This window comes from Onychostoma macrolepis, chromosome 05, assembly GCF_012432095.1.
Source record: "Onychostoma macrolepis isolate SWU-2019 chromosome 05, ASM1243209v1, whole genome shotgun sequence".
Classification (NCBI taxonomy): domain Eukaryota; kingdom Metazoa; phylum Chordata; class Actinopteri; order Cypriniformes; family Cyprinidae; genus Onychostoma; species Onychostoma macrolepis.
The window spans coordinates 33,130,434-33,146,740 of record NC_081159.1 but is presented as its reverse complement, the minus strand read 5'-3'; the positions used below and the strand labels follow the sequence as shown (position 1 = coordinate 33,146,740).

The 16,307-nt window shown below is 36.8% G+C and overlaps 1 protein-coding gene across 6 annotated transcripts; it reads left to right on the top strand.

Annotated features, from left to right (window-relative positions):
* Positions 1-382: 382 nt before the first annotated feature.
* rsrc2 (arginine/serine-rich coiled-coil 2) lies at positions 383-15,922 on the top strand. Of its 6 annotated transcripts, none has more exons than XM_058775191.1 (11): positions 383-530; positions 953-1,076; positions 2,965-3,005; positions 5,165-5,340; positions 5,454-5,606; positions 5,690-5,806; positions 6,980-7,054; positions 8,305-8,384; positions 8,491-8,744; positions 15,010-15,099; positions 15,497-15,922. In XM_058775191.1, exons 1-11 carry the CDS (start codon positions 525-527, stop codon positions 15,683-15,685), a joined length of 1,305 nt encoding a protein of 434 aa, XP_058631174.1. In that variant the 5' UTR covers positions 383-524; the 3' UTR covers positions 15,686-15,922. The 6 variants fall into 6 exon arrangements, with proteins under 6 accessions (XP_058631174.1, XP_058631173.1, XP_058631176.1 ...); XM_058775190.1 differs by having other exon boundaries at positions 8,488-8,744; XM_058775195.1 differs by lacking the exon at positions 383-530 and adding an exon at positions 3,297-3,376 and having other exon boundaries at positions 981-1,076; positions 5,143-5,340; positions 8,488-8,744.
* Positions 15,923-16,307: the final 385 nt, after the last annotated feature.

Sequence of the window (16,307 nt, the reverse complement as noted above, 5' to 3'; positions counted from 1 at the left end):
TGCTTTTGATAAAACAAGGTCTTTTTCATCATTAAAAAACATTTATATCTGTTTAATAGCATATGAATGATTGAACCCTTCTCTGTGGACACAGTGTTTCAGATGTAGTGAGAAGACAATAAGTGTCATAGATTTCACATAATAATGATAAAATTAAATTGAAAGGGATAATTGTGTTAAATTCATTCTATTATTAATCCCCATAACATTTACAATGGAAAATATTTTTATTTTAGTCTGAAGCATGAAGCCTTTTTGGCATAGATGACTGGGGTGAGGTCTGAGGATGTCCTAAAAACTGCAGCTGCACCGTCTTACGGTCTGGGTTCATTACCAAAAGCCTAGTGAGAAGGTCCAGCCGCAAGGGGGCGCTGTGCTTTTGCCGCTTTCTGCGAGTATTAGTAGAAGTAGAAAGAAACATCCGGGTATTGTTCCGCCGCAAAAGAAACGAATGATAGAAGGAGGTTGTCGCATTCTGCTACAAACCACAGGGATACAGAGGATTCCTTTCTTTATTCGTTAATATGGCGGCAAGTACATTTGTTTGATTGTTGTTTTTGGGCGAGATTATAGTCGGGAAAATCATATAATTAATGAAAGAGTAATTCATTGGGTGCATTCTGTACTCGGAAAATGGCGGATAGCTTATTCTAAACTAAGTAGAAAAGAATGAAGGCTCAAAACGATGCTGTCAACTAAAATGCCAACCTGTTATATTAGAAATTAGAGTGTATCTGAGATGATAAATGATTTGATTTTGTGAGAATCTGCTGTACTTAAGTATCATGCATATAAACAGGCGGCGATTAGCTGGCTAATTCGCGGCTAACGTGATACAATTTACGGTTCTTAATAACGTTACTCAGGACAACGCTCAAATTGTACTAAGAAATATGAATATTCATAATTGATACTTTTCTAAGATTTACATTTGTGATTTGTCTCCAAACAGGCAAATGACGCCAAATACAACGAGTCCCTGTCCGGAAAATCGCACACAGATGAAGATCGTCAGCGGAGCTCGAAGCATTGCTCGCGGTCCAGATCACGATCAGTGGACCGAAAGCGCAAGTCAGGTAGACCAGGTTCATTAATAATGACATGTCGCAGTCGTTCTCATTTAAAAAAAAAAAAAAAAAAATGTCTCCCACAGTCAGTGACGGCGCTTTAAAGAAAGGGGAAATCTAAAGACAGTTATTTGTTTGTGTTACAATACGGGTAATATTTCCCTTACTCATATTGTTAATACAATTTTTATGTTTAATATTAGCTACTTTGTCATTGTAACTTAGTAGGCTATTGCTGATGTTGTGTGTGGAATTTTTATTTTTTCATTAAGAGTAATCCTGAATCAACCTTAAGCATTAATATTGTTCCAAGAATAGGAAAGATCTAACATTATAGATCAAAATAAGCTGCAGATGCGAGAATGTGAGATTGGTTGCTGCTGAGGTACGCTCTCGATCTCTGTATCTTTGTAATGGCTGTAGAAATGGTCATTAATTCTTGATTTGGGTACGGCACAAACATGTTACAGGTAATAATATGATTAAAAAAGTTATGTCAACAAATGACTTCATAAGCACAATCAATTTAATTCAACTTAATTCATGTTTTACTGTTGCTTATTGTCTTGTAGGCTTAGGCTTCATTTTTCGATTAATTTTAATGAATATACAAATTAATAAAATGAGTTTTATTTATTTTCTGTTACAAAATTTTCATTTATTTATTTTTAACACTGCACCCCCAGCCCCCATTTTTTTCTTGGGCCAGGGGGTGCTTCCCGCGGCAATGCTTTTTAAAAAATTTTTTTTTTTTTATGAATATGGATTATTTTCTTAGCACCCCACATATTGGTCTAGCCCCCCTTTAGCCCCGGTGAAGAGAGAATTCTGGCGCCGTGCCTGCCCACAGTAGCACAAATGTCCAAACGTCCTTAAATCAAGGCACATTTACTTGACATTCAAAAGTAAAATTAAGCCTTGAAACGTGAACGAAATTAAGTTATTGGCAAGACTTTCAAGGGGCTATATTACCTATTTATAACAATACTTTAGTGTATCTAGACACCTTCATTTTCACTAAAATGCCTTTTACTTTTCACATAGGCTAAATTTACACTCCATACTCTACAGTGACATTTTGTAAAATTGTGTGCAATGTAGTTTTTACACAAATCTAGTGAAAACTTGTCGTTAGTCGAGTCGTTACATGGATGTTTGTTCTTGTTTTAATCATGAACATGCTTCATTCTGATAAGTTCCACAGAAAATAAGACTTCTTACACTGTCTTATTTTATTTTGAGTAGTTTGATTTAAGGATCTTTAGACATTTGTACTAAAGAAAATTAAACCAAGAACTGAAAATTATTTAAAAGTAATGGAGACATTTTGTATTCCCTTCAATGTGTTTCCCCTAAATGTTCTTTACTTGACCTTTAAACAGTGCTTTTTTAAAAAAGAACATTCATCCTCATCAAACCTGCAGAAACTATGGACACAATCCATTAAAAAAAAACAAATAAATGAAACTGCGTAAATAAAACAAGCCCCTCCCACCCACCCAAGCTCTGAAGTTTTCAGTTTTCTCATTAAAATTTGTGCCTTATTACCTTATTTGTAATACTTTAGACTTGTTGAACTTTATAATTAACATTTTCAATACTAAGATTACAAATAACTTTACATTAGTTTAAACTTCTGTCTAGATTTTATTTATAAACTAAGTAGGCCTATGTACATGTTCTAAAGAAAATGTAAAGAGGTGATGCTCAGTTATGGTGTATCTGGAGCAATACTTAAAACTGCTTGCCTGACAATGTCAAAATATTTTTTTTGGCCCAATCACAGTATTCTCCTGAGTCCTGAATTATTGTAACTTTTAAAAATGAAATTGTTTGGCAAATGCTTGTTGTGTAAATCTTTCCAACAATAAGTCATTTGTATCTCTTTGTCTTTTAGGAGACAAGAAGCACAGACGAAGCCACAGCAGAAGCAAAGAGGTAACTAATTTTAGTCCATTGATGTCATGTAGACCTAAATTATACTGGTCACAGCATCAGTAGTTTTACAGCTGGCATTTCTAGTTTTAGTCCAGGGTAAGTATGCAGCTTAGACAGAAGGAATGAAATGCCAGACTGAGAAGAAAAGCACTGAGATGTAATCACAAGTGCATGTAGTCTTAAATTTTATTAATATTGATAACAGATGGAGAGAAATGTCTGTTTGGGAGCTTTTTTAACGTCCTGTATTTTAGATCATATGATAACATTTCTATAATAAATTATACTCAGCGTGCTAATGCACGAAGAGACACTCTGAACAGAAGACGCTGCTGACAGATAGCAAAATTATATGCCTACTACCTGGACAGGTAACTATCAGTCATTTAAATTTATTTGCCTATTAAACGATATCTTTTTGTCTCACAACCCCAGTAACTGCCTTTTTTGTAGACACCAGCAGAATTGCAGTTAAAAAAATAAGTGGCCATTCCCAATGTGAATGCATGCAGATTTTCACAGTATATAAATACGTTTTAAAACAGTTAAGTTGCGCACACTAAGAATATTTTTCATATATATTTGTTTGGTCATAATTGGATTGAAGGTCATAAGGGCATTTTACGCTGTACACAGTGACCGTGAGTTTTCAGTTCATTTTTTTGTGGGAGAGAAAGACAGGTGGTAGAATGGGCTTGTTCACATGAATCATGCCACTTTGTTGTGTATGACTGCATCAAGAGTATATTATTCATATTATATTATATTATAGTTTTTAACCCATTCTGCCATACAAAGCCTAAACACAGTAATGTTTTTATTGTTTGTGAAAGCTGCATTAACGTCCGCTCTAAAACAAATCTCTAAAGCCATTTTTTTCATTTTTGTTTGGTGGTGTTACTGTGTTTTGCCTTTGCATAGCAGTATTACTTTTGCACTTTTGCATAATACAATAAATATTGTATTACCTAAACTTACAAAAAAAAAAAAAAAAAGTAATTTAGCTCTTACTTGGCGTGCCTCACAGAATGCAATATTTAAACAATAATCACCTCAGACATAGGATGTTTTCACTCAATAGCACATGTGAGCATCATTGTTTACCACTGCAACCACTTGCGATTTTGTGGTTTAAATAGCTTATTGTATGTATAGAAATGTGCCTGTACACATAGGTGGCGAAAAAAAAGGTTTTCTTGCATCATGTAAAATGCCCTTTAAAGTCAACATGAAACCAAACCCAGTTTACTTTAATAATGTGAATTTTCTGAGTTAAAATAATAATAGTAATAACAATAGTAACACTTTAGAATATGGAACACTAATTCACTATTAACTACGACTTTTCCCTCAATACATTCCTTATTTGCTGCTTGTTAGTAAGGTAGTTAAGTTTAGGTATTGGGTAGGATTAGGGATGTAGAATAAGGTCATGTAGAATAAGGCATTAATATGTGCTTAATAACTACTAATAAATGGCTAATATTCTAGTAATATGCATGCTTATAAGCAACTAATTAAGAGACCCTAAAATTTGATTTGTGTGTTCTGTTCTTGAATGGGGCCGGGCCAGACTTGAATGCGAGTTTGTGGTCAGAAATATGTAGATGTATGGTAATTTAGAATATTTTATATTTTGAGCCAAGATGATGGCTTGGTCAAATTCACTCAGGAGCATCTTTACACATCCGTCATGACAAAGCAAAAACTAGATTTGTCAGTTAATTACATTTTGAAGAAAGATTGACAAGATAAACATTTGAACCAAGAAGACAAGTAGAGTAAGACCAGGAATGTGAAAGTAAATGGGGTTCATTTTGATTTCATGTTGACTTTTTTTTTGTTTAGGAGAAAAATGGTGCATGTGAGAAAAGAAAATGCCAGTGCGAAATCTGTGTACATTTCTTGCAATAAAGATCTCCCATGCTTTTTTTTTGGTACTGAACTGGGTGTAAATGTGCTGGTTAAGTGCACTCATTTGTGTTAAATGTAATTGTATATGCTGCACTCGGATGGTGGTGGAAGTTGGCATAGAGATTTTGTAATTTAAAAACTGTTTTTCTTGTCAGAATTATTTTGGCAAGTTTGTTCTCAAACCAACTTACTAACTCTCTTTATTGCACTATTTTCCTGAAAGAGACCAATTCTTCTTAAAACAGGCACGGAAGAAGGACTCTGAGAAAGCTCTGAAATGTCAGAGCGGATCAGAGGAGCAGCTGGAGATGTCAGATAAAGGCCGTGACAGGCTGTCTGAAGACATGGAGGAGCGACATCGCCGAAAAGACAAGAAATCCTCCAGACCAAGAAGCCTATCAAGATCACGTTCAAGGGAAAGGTATTTTCATTTGACAGATTGTTTTGATTTAATTTAACATCGGCTGAATTTATGCAACGAGTGAATATGTTAAGGTTTAGTGTGCTTAGATGTTTATTAATATTTTACTGAAGACGACATCATAATCGAAATTGGGACAAAAAAAGATCTCGCTCACGAAGCGGTGAAAGGAGATCAAGGAGTCGTGACAAGAAGAGACGGGCCAAGTCTCGATCAAACTCCAGAAGCAAGCACAGACATCGCAGCAGGAGCCGTAGCAAGAGCAGGTCGGACGAAGATTGTGTGTTCATGATTTTGCATGAAACTGCGAATTTGTACTAAAATTATGAGATGGTCCAATTTTATCTAGGGAGAAGAAGAAGAGGTCAGAGAAAGCACGGAGAAAAAGTCGCAGTCGGTCAGCTAGCCCTGTGGCCTTCAGGGGCAGAAACACAGCCATGGATGCTCAGGAGGCATTAGCCAGAAGGTAGAGTGCTGTCTTTTTCCCCGACGTATAAAAAAAAAAAAAAACTATTTGGATTTTGTACACTGTATATAACCGAAGTGAGGTCATTTTGACTTGGTTTTAGCCATTTCCAGATTTTAGAATTTCCTATTTTATTCGACTAAATATCATAAGTAGGGCTGGGTATCGAGTTCGACACTTTTTAGGCACTGACCGAATTGCCTCGATATCATCGAATATCGAAAAATGTCTTGTTCGGTACCAAATTTCGATACCTAAAGGGTTAACCTCGTCAACGTCAATGAGCCAATAAGCCTGCAGCACTAGGTGTGTTGGACTAGAAGCGACGCGGTGCAGATTGATCAGTGTTCTCGATTGATCATATGCTCGCGGTGATTTCAGCGTCTGCCGTCTCACTAAATGAGGACATAAACACATGAACAACATTACCAGAACTGCTCTGAGAGTCACTTCATGAGCATTTTACCGTTTGATTTGAGTAAAACTAGTGTCATATCATATACACACAAAACTGTAAAGGTATTCACGGCAACCCGTCAAAATAAAAGTTTGGTTTAACTTGGAAGACACTGCGGCAGAAATATATTACTGTTTTTCAGCAGAATGTACATACTGTTACTACTAGGCTACTATTCAAATTATTAAAACTTAATTTTTTTAAGTAATGATCACACATTTCTTCCATGTTTTAATTTTTAAAAAGTAAATCCTCTTTGTTTGCCAAAATAAATAAATAAACTTTGATTTTCAATAATTTAAAGATAAATGAAATTAATGTTTTATGCCTTCATTTGAAAAGCAGAACACAGAATTTCTGAGGAAAAATAAAACATTTCATGAGGCTATTTTAAGAATAAATTTGAATGAACTAAGTTTTTAGGCATTAAAATAGTTAGACATACTACACCAGAATTTAATAACAATAAAACATATGGTGAAAGAAAATAAAACACCCACTTATGAAAGTGGATAAAGATTTTCAATTTCTTGAAGTCTTTAACAACCTAGAATAAATGAATAGAAATGATGATCCTGTCTGAGCAATGCATTTTAAATGAACATGCACTAGTGTAAATGTAGCCTAACAGATGTGTAAAATGAAAACTATTTGAACTTTATTAAAATTATTTGCACTGATTTATTGTGTTGGATATATTTTGTTCTTTTGTGCAGTGGCTCAGGAGATGAGGCTTTGAGTCTGTATAAATGTCAACAAGCTGAGAAAATAAAAGCAAAGTTTTTTTTGAGGTAATGTAATCTTGTTAAAACTGATTTTGTAAAATTGGTATAGAAAAAAGTATTGTTCAGGAACCGGTATCGGACTCAAGGTATCGATATTGGAAAATTTTTAAACGATACCCAGCCCTAATCATAAGATGATTTTAGTCGCACGGTAGTTCACGTTGGCCAAGACATCATCCCCCAACACAGACATTCACATTTGGACGGGATTAGTTTTCTCAGAGGATCACTGAGTTTACCGAAAACAGTAAATAATTTGCTCTGGAGTTATTACAAAGGTTGAGTAAGAACAACAGAGACGTGGCAGATTTGGACAGGATTGAAATGGCAAAGTACGTCTGTGAAATACAAATTTCTCTAATGACTCCCAGTAAAACTAGTCCCGTCCGAATATGGCTTAAATCTGCAGTAGATTTTGACTAAAATTTAATGGTTAAATTGGAATGCGATAATTAAGCATTAATTAACTTGTTATACACTCCAGGAAACATCTGTTTACCTGTTTATATGAATGATTAAGGTTTGAACACGCAATATAGACTCGACACATGACAGCCTGCATAATTTGACAGTCGCATTAAACTTTATTGCATATTGTACATACTCGAGAGTATGCGATTTCTTTAATGATCAATTCAAAAACAGATTGATTCAGGAACACTGCTGTGTGTTGATCTGAGATGCACAAATGTTGTGCTCCAGCTTTGTTTAAAACTATTTTCATTGGTGAAACATAAAAAACAGACAATATTGTGTCTAAAATGTAACTTACTCCCAGTATTTACTTCCTGTTTGTTGAACTGTTGTTTAAAATGAATATCGCACTCACATGCTGATATTTAGGAAAATGGCATGGTTGCTTGTGTGATATTACCTAACTATATAAAAACTATATAATTTATTTTAGTTTTTTTGCTGTCATAACTTGAATTCTGACTGCAATCTATTCTAATAGGCTTCATCACGAATATAGACTTTTGTACTTTCAAGATGTTTGTTTATTTTTTGCGAAGCGAGCGATGTAATGTGAGCTTGTGTATTGTTAAAACAATAATTACAATATTATCGCAGACAATAAATATCGCACATCCCTAGTTTCAGTGTTATTTCAAAATATCCTGCAGCTCTAATCAAGCTCTTTTGAACCGCTTCAAAATTACCCATTGTGAAAACCACCTAAAGTATCTGACTAGATTTGTGAAGTTTGAATTTCCTTGTAGTCTTGTTCACTAAATATATTCTCCCCTCATTTTTAGGTTGGAGAGAGCAAAGAAGCTTCAAGAACAGAAGGAAAAAGAATTGTTGGAAAAACGGCAACAACAAGAGAGAGCAGCAGGCAAGTAACTGCTGCAAATGATCTGCCTATTGGTGCAGTGGCTTCATATCTGACCCACTGCAGCAGACATCCATCTGATATTTTGTTGGTTGTTTCCTAACAGCAGCAGCTCCACTGTTGTGCGATACGGCCACTGCAGCACCCAGTTCAGGCCTGAACGTTGCAGCACTGCTGGCCTCTGGCACACAGGTCACTCCTCAGATCGCAATGGCTGCTCAGATGGCAGCGCTTCAGGCCAAAACGCTGGCAGAGACTGGCATTGCTGTGCCAAGCTACTACAATCCCTCAGCGGTGAACCCAATGAAGTTTGCAGAGCAGGAAAAGAAGAGGAAAATGTTGTGGCAGGGGAAAAAAGATGGGGTGAGGCCAAGAAATTAACTGTTGTATAAATTTTTAATATAGGGTTTGTAGTGGAATTTACAGTTAAAACCCAGAGAACACTTAGCTACTGTTCAAGGTGGCCTAGCTCTGGCGAGAATCTTATCCGCAGTCAGCATGGTTCATTACACACACTATGCCTGTCTCTTCTTAGAGAGTAAAAATACAGAATAACGCAGGATTATTTAATATCTATTATGCAAATACCAGTTAAATTGCTCAATAAGCAAGTTGCAAACAATATCATAAAACAGCAGAACACATAAATGTCACAGTTGTCGCTCACGTAGATGAGAGGTCACCCTGACCTAATCGTGGCACTGTGACCCTAGGAACGAAATAGACTTCAGCATGGAAAGAAGGACATTCCATTCTTGCTACAATGGAAGACTACCCACATTCTATATGTTTATTATTAGTATAGACAAACAAGAAATAATGAAATAATATTATTATCAAGGATATGATAGAACGGCATCCACTCCTTCAGGTTGTTGACAGTTAGCATGATACCACTTATATTGTTTGCATTGATTGTTCTGTTTATTCTAAGTTTTATGTAATATACAATTCATTTTTCTATTTGCTGTATATATTCCTCCACTTCTGAGTCTATGGTAGCCCATAGAACAGTTCATGGGAAAGTAATTAAATTTGATAGACAGGATAGTTTAAACATTAACCACAGCAAATTTGGATTTTCTAACCCAAAACCTGTAGTGCTACCAACAGTTCAAATTTGCATTTGTGTTGGTTCAATCTTGACTTTTTTTATGCCATTTTAAAAAAATGTTTACAATTAAGCAATTATTTTATAACTTTTGAGCAGTTCAAAAGATTCCACAAAAACAGTCCAAAAAAATCAGACATGGAGAAAAATTCTTTATTGCTCATTTTGCCACTGATAAATCATTCTTAGACATTGAAAAAAAATCTTTATTACTCATTTTGCCACTGATAAATCATTCTTAGACATTGAAAAAAAATTCTTTATTGCTTATTTTGCCACTGTTAAATCATTCTTAGACATTGAAAAAAAAATATTTATTGCTCATTTTGCCATTGATGAATCATTAGCTTTTGCAAAGTACCTAATGCCTCTGATACTAGTAACACTACTTTTGACATCCTTAAAATCTTATGTCTTGAGATGTTCAGTATTAATATGTAGTAAATTAGCTCTAAGGGGGAATATTAATAATTAATCATAACTCTTTATAATTAATTATAATATTTGGATAAGTTAATAGAATTAGCTTGATAAAGCAGAATTTTAAAGTACAATCAATTCACCAGGTCGTCTAGCGAATGCTCAGTATTGATTATTTATGAATAATAATTTCCAGAATAAGAGAAATACCCTTTTTAAGGTACAGTACTACTCAGAGTATGTAACAAGATCAGAATCATTAAATTCACTTTGTTGCAAGCAGGGAATCAGAAACAAATACTCATATGTATTGTGCACAAAGTTTATTAACTAAATCACAAATGCATAACTAGTCTAAACAAACACACACACACATATATACATATATACACACACACATATATATATATATATATATATATATATATATATATATATATATATACATACACACACACACACACACACACACACACACACATACACAGACACACACAGTGGTGTGAAAAAGTGTTGGCCCCCTTCCTGATTTTACAATTTATTTTGCATATTTGTCACACTTAAAAGATTCAGATCATCAAACAAATTTTATATTACACAAAGATAATGCAAGTAAATACAAAATGCAGTTTTTAAATGATGATTTCGTTTATTAAGGGAAAAAAGCTGTCCAAACACACCTGGCCCTACGTGAAAAATGAATTGCCCCCTCCTGTTAAATCATGAAAGAACTGTGATTAAACATTATTTTAGAAAGCCGAGTTAAATTTCACTAGCCAAACCTAAGCCTGATTACTGCCAGACCTGTTGAATCAAGAAATCACTTAAAGGGGTGGTTTACTGCTTTTTTTCTTTGCTTGATTGTGTTTATGGGGTGCAATATAACATGTCTTCGTGTTTCGTTTGTTAAAAAACGCCTTATTTTTCATATATTTCACCTTTATTGTAAGCCGCTTTCTCCTCTGTCATTTGAACGACTGGTTGACTTCCTGATTCTCTGAAACCACTCCCTCAGAAACAGGCAATGGGCTCAGATTGGTTAGTTGGGCTGGTGTGTTGTGATTGGCTAAACTGCGTACTGCACATTGTCCGGAAACTTCACGCCCATTACCTTTACGGGCGACAGCTGCATGTGCTCCGGTCAAATGTAAATAATGGTGTCAATATTGCCGTATCAGTTTGAGCCAGAATCAGACCCAGAAAGCGGTAATGAAGAGAGTCAAGCACGACTTCCGCAAGCACGACTCTTACAAAACGTTTCTGAATGGAAGTTTGCTGTTGTGATTACATATAATTTTTTGAAGTTCGTACACGTTTGTCTTATATACACAAAATAGCATCGAACTAACTGGCTACTATAACCAAACAGCGTTGGCTTGTGTTTACATTCTTGATCAAATCGAAAAATTACGTCAAAGTATACATAGAAAATATATTTACAAAATTAGTACATAATTACAAATTCGGGTCCAAAATGTTTGTACGCGTTTGTCATAGACACACGAAATAGCATTTAACTAACTGGCTACTAAAGCCAGCGTTGGCATTTGTTTACATCCATGATCAAACTAAAACATTACGTCTGAAATTATACATGCAAATATATTTAAAATTATGAAATCTTACTTACAGGTTGTGGCCCAACAACTGCTGCCTCTGGTTTTAAAGTTGGAACCGCTCCATGTTTTAGTAATAGTTTCTGTGTGAATCCGGCATTGAACTCGTGTAGATTCTGGAAGCTGTCTTCCGTAAAATGCGCAGCACAGAGAGCTAAATTAGGATTGTAATTGTCAGGAACATAATCAAACATAAATTTGAACCATTGTTGACGAACTACAGCATCCGTAGGAAGCCCGAACACAGAAGACCTGACAGCTGGGTGAAAATAACACCGTTTCGACGGCATGGCTACAACTCTCCACTATAACTCTTCCTCTTCGACACAGCCGCAGAACATGGCCTTGCCCCCTCTTTGGCATGTTCCGGAGGGAGGGGTTGATGCAAATTTATGTTTTTTTTACGTATGCAACCCGGGAAGTATCTCGTTGTAGTCCCATATGAGTCGTTTTTGTAGGCATTAAACTTCCTGATTTTTAAAAGACGATATCTCCGCTTACGTTGAACTTTCAGCGCAGCAACTTTGCAGATACTGTTCATGCACCAACAGCAACATTACACACTATTTAAAATGAAAAAAGTGAAATCGCAGTAAACCACCCCTTTAAATAGAACCTGTCTGACAAAGTGAAGCATGTTTAAAGAGCAACACATGATTCCGCGGTCTTAAGAAATTCATAAACCGATGAGAAACAAAATAGTTTACATGTATCAGTCTGGAAAGGGTTATAAAGCCATTTCTAAGGCTTTGGGATTCCAGCGAACCACAGTCAGAGCCATTATCTACAAATGGAGAAAACTTGGAACAGTGGTGAACCTTCCCAGGAGTGGCCAGCCTACCAAAATTACTCCAAGAGCACAGACGACTCATCCAGGAGGTCATAAAAGAACCCAGAACAACATCTAAAGAACTGCAGGCCTCACTTGCCTCAATTAAGGTCAGTGTTCATGATTCAACAATAAGAAAGAGACTGGGCAAAAACGGCATCCATGCGAGAGTTCCAAGGCACAAGCCATTGCTGACCAAAAAGAACACAAAGGCTTCTCTCACATTTGCCAAAAAATATCTTGATTATCTTGAGACTTTTGGGCAAATATTCTGTGGACTGATGCGACAAAAGTTGAACTTTTTGGAAGGTGTGTGTCCCGTTACATCTGGTGTAAAACCAACACAGCATTTCATAAAAAGAACATCATACCAACAGTCAAACATGGTGGTGGTAGTGTGATGGTCTGAGGCTGCTTTGCATCTTCAGAACCTGGATGACTTGCCATAATTGATGGAACCATGAATTCTGCACTCTATCAGAAAATCCTGAAGGAGAATGTTCGGCCATCAGTTTGTGACCTCAAGCTCAAGTGCACTTGAGTTATGCAGCAGGACAATGATCCCAAACACACCAGCAAGTCCACCTCTGAATGGCTCAAGGAAAAACAAAATTGGAGTGACCCTGAATTTTGGAGTGGCCAAGTCAAAGTCCGGACGTAAATCCAATTGAAATGCTGTGGCATGACCTTAAACAGTCCATTCATGCTCGAAAACCCTCCAATGTGGCTGAATTAAAACAATTCTGCAAAGAAGAGTGGGCAAAAATTCCTCCACAGCGCTGTAACAGACTCATTGCAAGTTATCGCAAACGCTTGATTGCAGTTGTTGCTGCAAAGGGTGGCACAACCAGTTATTAGATTTAGTAAGTACTTTTTCACGTAGTGCCAAGCAGGTTTGGACAGCTTTTTTTCCTTAATAAATTAAATAATTATTTCAAAACTGCATTTTGTATTTACTTGGGTTATCTTTGTGTAATATTAAAATTTGTTTGATGATCTGAATCTTTTTAAGTGTGACAAATATGCAAAAAATTTAAAAAACAGGAAGGGGGCCAACACTTTTTCACACCACTGAAAACAAAAAAAATTCACACACACAAAGTGTTGGCCCCCCTTCCTGTTTTTTATATTTTTTTGCATATTTGTCACACTTAAAAGATTCAGATCATCAAACAAATTTTAATATTACACAAAGATAACCCAAGTAAATACAAAATGCAGTTTTGAAATAATTAATTTATTAAGGGAAAAAAGCTGTGCGCACACACACACTCACACACACACACACACACACTCACACACACACTCACACTCACACTCACACACACACACACACAAATCACACATACATGGTATATGGGAAGGGTAAGTGAGATGATGAATGAAACCGGACAGAAAAAGGTGGAAATGAGGCTGAGTTGACCATCTGAAAGAACCATCAGTCTCTAATTCAAAGCACAGTACACGATAGCTTACAACAAACCTCGGTGTGGTGAAAGGAATGATACTTGCATTTGACACAGGATGTGGAACGAGAGTCTCGTGAAGCCTCTGAAGAGGATCTGGATGGTTCAATTCGATGGCCGAAGTTGCAATTTCTTGAAACTCCCGAGGTTGTTCTTGACTCTGTTGGGGTTGAGAGAGTCCTCTCTCCTAAGTAAGCACATGGCTGGGTGTAAAATGGGGCCTGCTGACCCTGTGGGCCGCAGTGGAACTGCAGAGATGAAAATGCAGAGACTGCTGGGAGCGGGGAGAGAGAAATGTCTGAGCGAGGGCATTTCCATGATGGTGCATTCCAAGGTTGAGTGAAGATGAACTCCAGTGGTATTAGTCTGACTCTTTGTGGTCAAGAGCCATCTCCCCAGGCTAGGGAGATCGCACACGGCTGTATATGTTGGATCTGCTGGGCGCGCCCGCATCGGCTCAGGCCCTCCGCAAGTCACTCCAGGCGAGCAGCAATCGGAAGATTTAGCAGAAGAGGGGGACGGACGTGTGTGTGAGCCCTTTAAAGTCAGGGAAGAGTCACACCTTTCAGTATGGGCTTGACCAATGAGAAAATCTGAATTTCCAAGCGGGAGGCTGGAAATATTGGGGGGGTTTATGACCCTTTGTCTGAGAGCATGGTTCGAATGGCTCTGGCAGTCTATACTTTGATTACATTACAAACACACATGGCATTCTGTGAGGTGTACACCAAAGTATCCGTCATCAAATGAGCATTAATTTGGTAGGAGACACGATATAGGTGGGGTTACATTAACTAGTACTTCACTCAAAAAGCATGCATACAACAAAATATAATGCAAGAGACACCATACAAAACAGTTAAAATCATACACACAAAGTCCTGGGATGCATGTTTATTCGTATAAATGAAAAGGAGGAAAGTTCTGTTTTTATGGGCATTGCGTGGGTTTCAGAAGGGTCTGTTCTTACTGCACTTCGCATCTCTCATACTTTTGAGCAATAAAACAGTCTTATCAGATGGTTTCCCTGGTAACTGAGCCCTTTAGGGTGCTCTTTCAGGAGAAGGGACCATAGACCCTCAGGTGGTTTGTTGAATGAGAGGGTTTCCTGGATTATTCATTAAATATAATGACTAAATGTGTGTCTGACTGGTCCAAATGCTACAAATATATGTTTATGTTGTAGGACAAGTCACAAACAGCAGAGCTTTGGGAGAAGCTGAATTTTGGCAATAAAGACCAAAATGTGAAGTTTCGCAAACTAATGGGCATCAAAGTAAGTGTTCTCCTGTACTAAAGTCTGCCTGTTCATTTCTTTTACTTTTTATTAAAAATTATCTTAATGTGTGAACTGGAGAAATTTCTCATTTTAATATATAAATGTTATGTTTGATTGTTTCTTTATTATTTTTATACTGTTATAGGCTTTATTAATATTTTGAATGAGCTGTTAATGTTTTGTAATATTTACCTTTTTCAGTTTGTTATATCCAGTTAGTAGTTTCAGTGCTTCAACTTAAATGTATTTCAGTTAGTTACCAAGGCAACATTTCTAATTTTCTCTTAGTTTGTTTTTCATCAATAAATTCTATTTTATTTTAGCTTGATTTCGACTAACAAAAATGCTTTAATAGTGTAAGTTAATGATGATAACCATGTTGTGTTTACTGTAGGGTGAAGAAGAAGGTCAACCATCAGGAGCAGGTAACGAAGAAGGTCTTAAAACCTTGCAGCAGCAGGAAGAAATGTTCCGCAATCTGGACGTCCAGTATGAGATGGCCCGTTCACAGACACACACGCAGAGGGGAATGGGCCTAGGTTTCTCCTCTTCGTTTTCTTCAAGAGGCATGGATGCTGTCTGAACATTCTGTATTTGTGCTTCTCATTTCTGTAAATTCTGGCTGACGTTGCCACTGTAAAGCCGGTTTGTATGTGCTTGTAGAGAATGCTGGTGCATTAGCCTGCATGTATGATTCATCAGGTCTGTCATTTTATTCATTTTGGAAGTTCACATGTAAATACAGTTGACTGCTCAAACATATATTGTTGCTTGGTCTCTGAGGATTGTTTAATATTGTAAAGTTTTGTTTGGATTTTGGGAGGAGAATGTGATTGTATATTGTATTTGTATTGACACTGTCTAGGGCTTTTCACACTGCGCTTAACCCCGGATTATCGTCGTTCTAAACACCGCTTTTAACCCCGGGTAAAGACACGTTTCACACCTGTAATTTGAAAGCGGTGTTAGCACCGCATTTTACCCGGGGTTATGAAACCCTGCTCCGGAGCAGGGTTAGCACCGCATTGGTGTAAACCCTGCATTCCGGTGCTAAGTTTGTTCAGTGTGAAACGGAGCGGTGTTTGCTTGTTTCTGCTGAACACTTGGCAACAGACAGCCAATCAGAAATTGAGCAGCGAGGCTCATGTCACGCCATTAACAGGAAACGCGCGTCATGTAAACTGCAGCTGGTGAGAAGATAATAT

What these genes read in the sequence shown, in the direction of transcription:
- rsrc2 (XM_058775190.1), top strand. An exon ending in AGATCACGTTCAAGGGAAAG is followed by an intron (nt 5,341 to 5,453) that starts GTATTTTCATTT and finishes ATTTTACTGAAG; the next exon opens with ACGACATCATAATCGAAATT. An exon ending in AAAGCAAAGTTTTTTTTGAG is followed by an intron (nt 7,055 to 8,304) that starts GTAATGTAATCT and finishes CCTCATTTTTAG; the next exon opens with GTTGGAGAGAGCAAAGAAGC.